The sequence below is a fragment of the Podarcis pityusensis genome (assembly GCF_964106645.2).
Source record: "Podarcis pityusensis genome assembly, chromosome: 7".
Classification (NCBI taxonomy): Eukaryota; Metazoa; Chordata; class Lepidosauria; order Squamata; family Lacertidae; genus Podarcis; species Podarcis pityusensis.
Genome location: NC_138031.1, coordinates 7285549 through 7293017, shown reverse-complemented (window position 1 = coordinate 7293017; position 7469 = coordinate 7285549). Strand labels below are relative to the sequence as shown.

The 7469-nt window shown below is 42.6% G+C and overlaps 1 protein-coding gene across 1 annotated transcript; it reads left to right on the top strand.

Moving 5' to 3' along the window:
- The first annotated feature begins 3159 nt into the window (after nucleotides 1–3159).
- CATSPER2 (cation channel sperm associated 2) lies at nucleotides 3160–5906 on the top strand. The gene has a single exon (XM_081015257.1). The coding sequence runs from the start codon at nucleotides 3194–3196 to the stop codon at nucleotides 4676–4678; it is 1485 nt and encodes a 494-aa protein (XP_080871383.1). The 5' UTR covers nucleotides 3160–3193; the 3' UTR covers nucleotides 4679–5906.
- The last annotated feature ends 1563 nt before the right edge of the window (nucleotides 5907–7469 follow it).

Here is a 7469-nt window from a genome sequence, read left to right as displayed (position 1 = left end):
GGAGTACCCCCAAGCTATGTATCTGCTCCTTCAGAGGAAGTGTAACCCCACCAAGAGCAGGGGATTTCCCACCCATCCAGTCTAGGGAACTACCCACTAACAGTGCCTCAGTCTTATCCGGATTGAGTTTCAGTTTGTTGGCTCTCATCCATTCCATTACCAAGGCTAGACACTGGTCCAGCATTTCCACTGCCTCACCTGCAGATGTAACAGAGAAATAGAGCTGAGTGTCATCAGTATACTGCTGACAACGTACTCCAAATCTCCAGATAACCCCACACAGCGGTTTCATGTGGATGTTAAACAATGTAGAGGATACGATTGAGCCCTGAGGAATCCCACAATGAAGGTTCTATGGGGCTGAAAAGCATTCCCCAAGCAGCACTCTCTGGGAATGACCATCCAAGTATGACTGGAACCCAAACAAGGCCTGAACCCCAATTGAAATGGATCCAGAAAATCAGTTTCTTCCAAAAGCACCTGGATCTCGTCTGCGACCACTTGCTCCAGAACCTTGCTCGGGAAAGGTAGATTAGCAACTGGCCGGTAGTTAGTTAGGTTTTCTGAATCCAGGGAAAGTTTCTATTTTCTTTTTAATTAAATTTTATTTAAGATTTGACAATAACAATAAATCAACAATAACTAATAGATCAATTCACTGTTTGCTGCAGTTGACCATCTTTAACAATAGTTAACAAACTACAAAAGATTGCTTCGAATTAGTCAACTTTTCATTTTTAACTTTGTCTCTTAGCAGATCAGAAAGAAAAGAGACTAAAAGGGAAAAGTGAGAAGAGAAGAAAATTTAAAAAGGAAGAAGAAAAAGGAAGAAATTAAAAAATAAAAATAAAAAGAGAAAATAAATACATTTAACTTCCAATTAGACTCATTGTATTATTGTTTCTATGGTTCTTTCACACACAGTTCCAAATTACTGTATTGCTTTCTTTGTTTTTATCAGATAACAAAAACATTATGTTTCTTCTTTTACAAGAATCATTCTGGTTCTGCCAGGAGATGTTTATTATTACAATAGTTTTCTAGGTATTCTTTAAAGATTTTCCATTCTTTCTGTGCTTTCTGTTTTGGATATCCTCTGACTCTCCCAGTCATAATAGCCAACTGCAGATATTCTATCATTTGGACCTGCCACTCATTTATCACAGGTGTTTTATCACTTTTCCAGTTTCTTGCAATTAAGATCCTGGCTGCTACTGTCGTGTACATAAAAAAGTAGTCTAACATCTTTTTTGATTTCTGATGACATTATACCTAGGAGGAAGGTTTCAGGTTTTTTCTTAAATGAGAAATTAAATAACTTTTTAAATTCATTGTAGATGTTATTCCAAAATTCCTTAATGGCTGTGCATTCCTACCACATGTGTACTGTATATATGACCCTATACCATCTTTACACCTCCAGCAAGTTGGTGATCTATTTTTATACATCTTCGCAAGTTTTGCTGGAGTGTGGTGCCAACTGTACTGCATTTTCATAATATTTTCTCTGAGATTATAGCATGCCGTAAATTTAATGCCCTCCCTCCATAGTTTCTGCTGTAAATTTAATGCCCTCCCTCCTTAGTTTCTCCCATTGATCCATATAGATGTTATACCCTAGGTCTTGCACCCATTTTACCATTGTCCCTTTCATCAATTCTTCTTTCACCTCCCATTCTAAAAGGAGGTTATATATTCTTTAAATTTATTTTCCTTTATATTGAATTAATTATTTTTTTCAAATCTAGATGTTTCTTTTACAAGACCTTCCTTTCTGTCTAAGCTCAATCTTTCATTTATCTGAAAATCTTGCAGCCAGTCTGTCAAGTGTCTTCTAATTTCTTCAAATTCTTTCAATTTGAAGTTATCATTAATTTCTTCTATCAGCACTCTGTATATGGCCCAGTCTCTTTGCATATTTTTCTGTTTGACAGCCAGGGCTTCTATCGGTGAGGTCCACAAGGGAATCTTTGGTTCTAATAATCCTTTACAGTGGTAGCTTGGGTTAAAGCTGCTTCAGGTTACAGACACTTCAGGTTACAGACTCCGCTAACCCAGAAGTAGTACCTCGGGTTATGAACTTTGCTTCAGGATGAGAACAGAAATCGCGGCGCGGCAGCAGCAGGAGGCCCCATTAGCTAAAGTGGTGCTTCAGGTTAAGAACAGTTTCAGGTTAAGAACGAACATCAAGAACAAATTAAGTTCTTAACCCGAAGTACCACTGTATATTTTATCCAGATCTTATATAAGGATTTTCTTATAATGTGATTCAAAAATCCCTTGTGTGCCCTCAGCTTTTCATAAATTAGATACGCGTGCCAACCGTATCGATTGTCAAAACCTTCCAGGTCTAGCACATCCATTTCCCTTAAAGCAATCCAGTCTTTTATCTATACCAGCCCAGCAGTTGTGTGATAAAGTTCTAACTCTGGTAGGGCAAAGCCTCCCCTCTCCCTTTGGTCTAAGAGTATTTGGTGTTTGATTCTTGTTTTTCCCCCCACTCCAAATAAATCTAGCAAAGGTTTCTTAAGGAGTGGTCTTATCACTTCCTCCTTCAAACAGGCAGTGACCACTCCCTCTCGGAAAGAGGCACTGATCACCTCCCTGACCCAGCCAGCTGTTCCCTCCCTGCTGTGGACATAGTGTATCTTGGTTTCAGGAAGGCTGTTGGCAAACTCTCCCATAATATCCGCATGGAGAAGCTCGTAAAATGTGGGGTGGACAAGGGAACTGTTAGGTGGATTTCTGGCTGGTTGACAGTTCAGACCCAAAGAGTGCTCACTAATGGTTCCTCATCATGCTGGAAAAAAGAGACAAGTAGGGTGCAGCAGAGTTTTGTCCTGGACCCGTTGTTGTTCAACATCTTTCTAAATGACATGGATGAAAGAATTGAGGGGACTCTCAATTTTCAGATGACACCAAATTGGGAGGGGTAGCCAATGCCACAAAAGAATCAGGGTTCAAAACAAATAAAGGGCCCAAACAAATCAAGCGTTGAGGTTACAGATGCATAGACCACTGTGATTAGACTATATACTGGCTCATGTCTGCATTCCACTGTATAACTTGCATGCATTGATCCTAAGAATTGCAGTCCTAGGAATACCAATAGAATCAGGCTAGTGGAATGCTCTGAATGCTCCAGGAGAATACTCTCAACTGTGAGGTCACCACTGAGTGTCTATTATGCTGTATGAAGAACCTTCCAATCTCCTCTGGGCCGTACCAGGAGGAGCCAGCAGGAGTCATGGAGGACCAGCCACCCTCATCACATGCTCCCAAAGAGACAAATGAAGTACCCTTTGAACTGCATCCCCGAGCAGATGCCATCCGCTCCAAGCTGATCTACACTTTCTATCTGATTGACTATCTGCGGGGGCTAGGCAGTGCTATTCCACGCCATAACATACGAGATTTCCTGGACCATCGGAAGCTAAAGAAGATAATGCTCACAGACCATCACCAGCTGGTGCGCTTCAATGTTGTGCCCAAACGGAATGTCATGATCACGCGAGAAACACGCTGCCGTAACCGTATCCGCGTGCGCTGCAGCCGCTGGCCCCCTGTCGCCATGTGGGCTTATTCAATCCTGAACAGCCAAATATTCAAAGTCTTCATGATCTTCCTCATCTGCCTGAACATGGTGGTCCTCATGATCTTAGTAGAAATAAGGGATAAGTTGGAGGACCACTTTGTGAAAATGAAGATAGCAATGGAGGTGATCATATGGGTCATTGTCCTCATCTTTTTGGTGGAAATTGGGCTGAACTGGGCTGTTAGCTTTCAGGATTATTTTAAGAACTCCTGGAATGTCTTTGACTGCACAGTCACCATCATATCCTTTATCCCTGAGTTGATACTCCTTGTTGAAAAGAAACACAGCAAGGCCGTCACATACTTCCTCCAGGTTTGCCGTGTGATGCGATGCTTAAAGCTCTTCCCTAGACTCCGGCAAATCCGGATCCTCATTATGGCCCTCTTCAAAGCAATGAAAGCCATGAGCTTCATCCTGGTGCTCCTCGTCTTCTTCTTCTATGTTTTTGCCGTATCAGGCATTTTCTTCTTTGAAGGCTATACTCGCTCAAACCTGGATGACCTAGAGTACAACAAGTATTTTCAAGACATGCCCAATTCACTGGTGACCATCTTCATTCTCTTCACCATGGACCATTGGTATGCTCTGCTGCAGGACACGTGGAAGGTCCCAGAGATAAACAAAGCAATCAGTGGCTTGTTTATCTGCTTGTGGCTCCTCGTTGGGGCATTCATCTTCAGAAACCTCATGGTGGCCACCATGGTCACCAATTTCCAGACCATTCGGAATGAATTGAGTGAAGAAATGAAGCAGATTGAGACTCAGCAGAAAGCTGACAAATTTAAGCTGGAACTGCTGGAAAAGAAGTACAGCTCACCCCAGGGGCAGGACAAAATGAGCATGGGGCCATCCACAATATACAGCATTCCAGAAGTCGAGGCTGGGCCTCTGGATTGGGAAACATATGTCCACAAGAACCTGCCAGGGCTATACGAGGCTGAGAATGACGAGCAGGTCATTTGGCCCCGTGACGCCCTCTTCCGCTACTTTGAGCTGCTGGAGAAGCTGCAGTATAACCTGGATGAGCGCAAACAATTGCAGAATTATGCCGTCTTGGCTCTGTCCAACCTGGAGGACAAGTAGTGATGGCTTCTGAAGGATCAAGAAGATGCAAGTGTGGACTCCTCCTTGCTTATTGAGCCAGCACAACCAAAACCTGTGGCAAATCAACAATTTACCTCTCACATTGTCCTCCTTACCAGTCTGTGGTTCTCCAGCTGTTGCTAGACTCCAAGTCCCATCATCCTTGACTCTTGCCCATGTTGGCTGGGACAGATGGGATCTGCAATCTAGCGACATCTGGATGGACACAGTTCCCTGCCCCTGATTTATGTGGCTATACATTATTAGACTAGAACTGCAAGGAAAGATCACAAAACCACCCAGTCTGCAGGTTTTGGACACTTTTTGATGTCTCTAGGGTTTCATAGCATTGGTGAGCAAGGCACACCAGGGTGCACCCTCAAATGCCACATTTTCCTGTGGGCCAGACAGACATCTGTTCTGCACATATGTAATATTTGATCTACAAGAATAAATTCCCCCATACCCCAGAAAGTTGGCATAAGACGCACCAATGGACCAAAAAGCCAACTTTTTATTAATTAACCATAAGTGTCTTGCAGTAAGCTAGGAGCGACCTGCTTGAACACTGGGGATATCCTTCCTTAAGGGAGGCAATGGAATGAACACCTCTGTTTCCTGTTGAGGAAACCTCACTCTGGCTTCTGGATCAGAGGATTGACTGGTCCATGCCCTTCCTTTTCCACTCACCAAACGGTGAGCTGGGAAGCGCTAGTTTGCTCCATTTCTTACCTGTTCTATTCCTGTCAGATGGGTGAAGCTTCTAGGAACCAAAAGTCATTTCCTTCTTCATCCACTTGAGCTGGCCCTTGATGCCTGGTAGGTGACACGGTGTCCCTTCAACATCTCAGTGAACCACAACCCCATTTCCTTTTCTCTCCTTGACCACACTCCCTACCTGTTGTGGCAAAACCAAGGAGTCCATCAAGCAACTGAAACCCACCATACTGAGCTCAAAGAGTATGTTGTAGCTGAAGCAATGGTACACATTTGACAAGTATGGGAGATACCACAAATTCCTAATTAGCACCCTAGTAAGTGACTGACAAATCTATCCTCCTGGAAAACAGAACAGCAGTCTTATTGAAATGTTGCAAATAACTCCTTTATTCTGAGAACACATAGCCGCATGCACAATTTTATTGCAAGCTGAGAGAATCAGTTACATCAGTAGTAGAAGGATGTTTGCGGTTAATTAATTAAAGAAATGTTTCCAGCTTTAAAATGATTGATTATGGTATTGCCTTTCTTCCTGAATTCTTATTTTAAGTATTTATTTAAATCGATTCAATGAATTGTTCATCCAAGCCTCAAGGCAGCTTAAAAAATTGGTAAGAACAAGTCAAAATATGATGACTTGGATCCAAACGTTCTCTTTCTCTGTTGGAAGGAGCATTTCTTGTTCATCAGAAGGACCACGTGCATCCAAGGAAGATTCCCATCAGGAAAGAAAGTGGCATCCAATCTAAATTATAAAAAAAAAATGAACACAGGATTAGATATATTACTCCAAAAGAAAATGGAGAGGTTAATCTGCATCATCAAAGACCAAATGGAAGAAATGAGACAGCAAAGAAAGGAAACGACACCTCTAAAGGCACTGATTCTGTTCACTCTGGTTTTCATCTGGTACATGTTAGAAAGACATATTTGGGCCTGGCCAGATGACCAGAGTTGGTGTGGAAGCTGATAAACGGAGAGGCAACATTTGAGCTTTGTGGGGTCCAGGTCCGTGGGGGCTGGTCTATGGGAATTATTGAGACACAGCCCTCCCACCAGAAATGTCAAGCAATTAAAAAAAAAAAATCTCAAGATCTCAAACACTCTCTTTCCTGTCCCACACACATTTTATATTTCCTTGAATTTACTGAGGCATTTCTACCAACCTCCGTGGATCCATGCTGGCCAGGGCTGATAGGAGTTCTATCCCATTAAAATCTGGAGGGCCACAGATTCCCCATTCCTTCTTTATATGTTTTCATGACTTGGACCGGTGGCAGCTGATAATTCTTTACTTGGTAGGGCTGCAATTTTCAACCTTGCTTTTCTCATCACAGTAAGACTTGTACAGCATGTGCTTAGGAAAGTGTGCAGAAGTGATATAATATTGGCTGCATTTGCTTCCGACTCCCAACATTCATTAAAATACAAGTGGCAAATCTGACGTTGCTGGACTCCAATTGCCGTTGACCCCAAACAGCATGGCCAAGCCTCAGGGGTGGTGGGACATGCATCAGCGTGCTTCAAGCAGGCCTTGACATCACTTGACAATCAATGTCAGTATTGAAATCAGGAGTGATAGCATGGTTCCACTAACTTCCGCTTTGGAAGATGACTAGTTTCTTTTGATTTGCAATGGGTGGTATGGGCTTCACCATTGCCAATGAAAGCGACAATAGCTCTGTTATTTCACTGCCTACAGCTCTCATCTCATATGTTGACAAATAATGTCACCAATCAGTTCTTTTAAGGCACGTGAAATGTGTGACCTGGACATCAGCAAGGCTTATACAGTGGTATTATCATTACGATTGTTTCTATTGCAACAGAATCCTCATACAGTGGTACCTCGGGTTAAGAACTTAATTTGTTCTGGAGGTCCATTCTTAACCTGAAACTCTTCTTAACCTGAGACACCACTTTAGCTTATGGGGCCTCCTGCTGCTGCTGCGTGATTTCTGTTCTCATCCTGAAGCAAAGTTCTTAACCTGAGGTACTATTTCTGGGTTAGTGGAGTCTGTAACCTGAAGCGTCTGTAACCCGAGGTACCACTGTATCCAACTCATGTAGG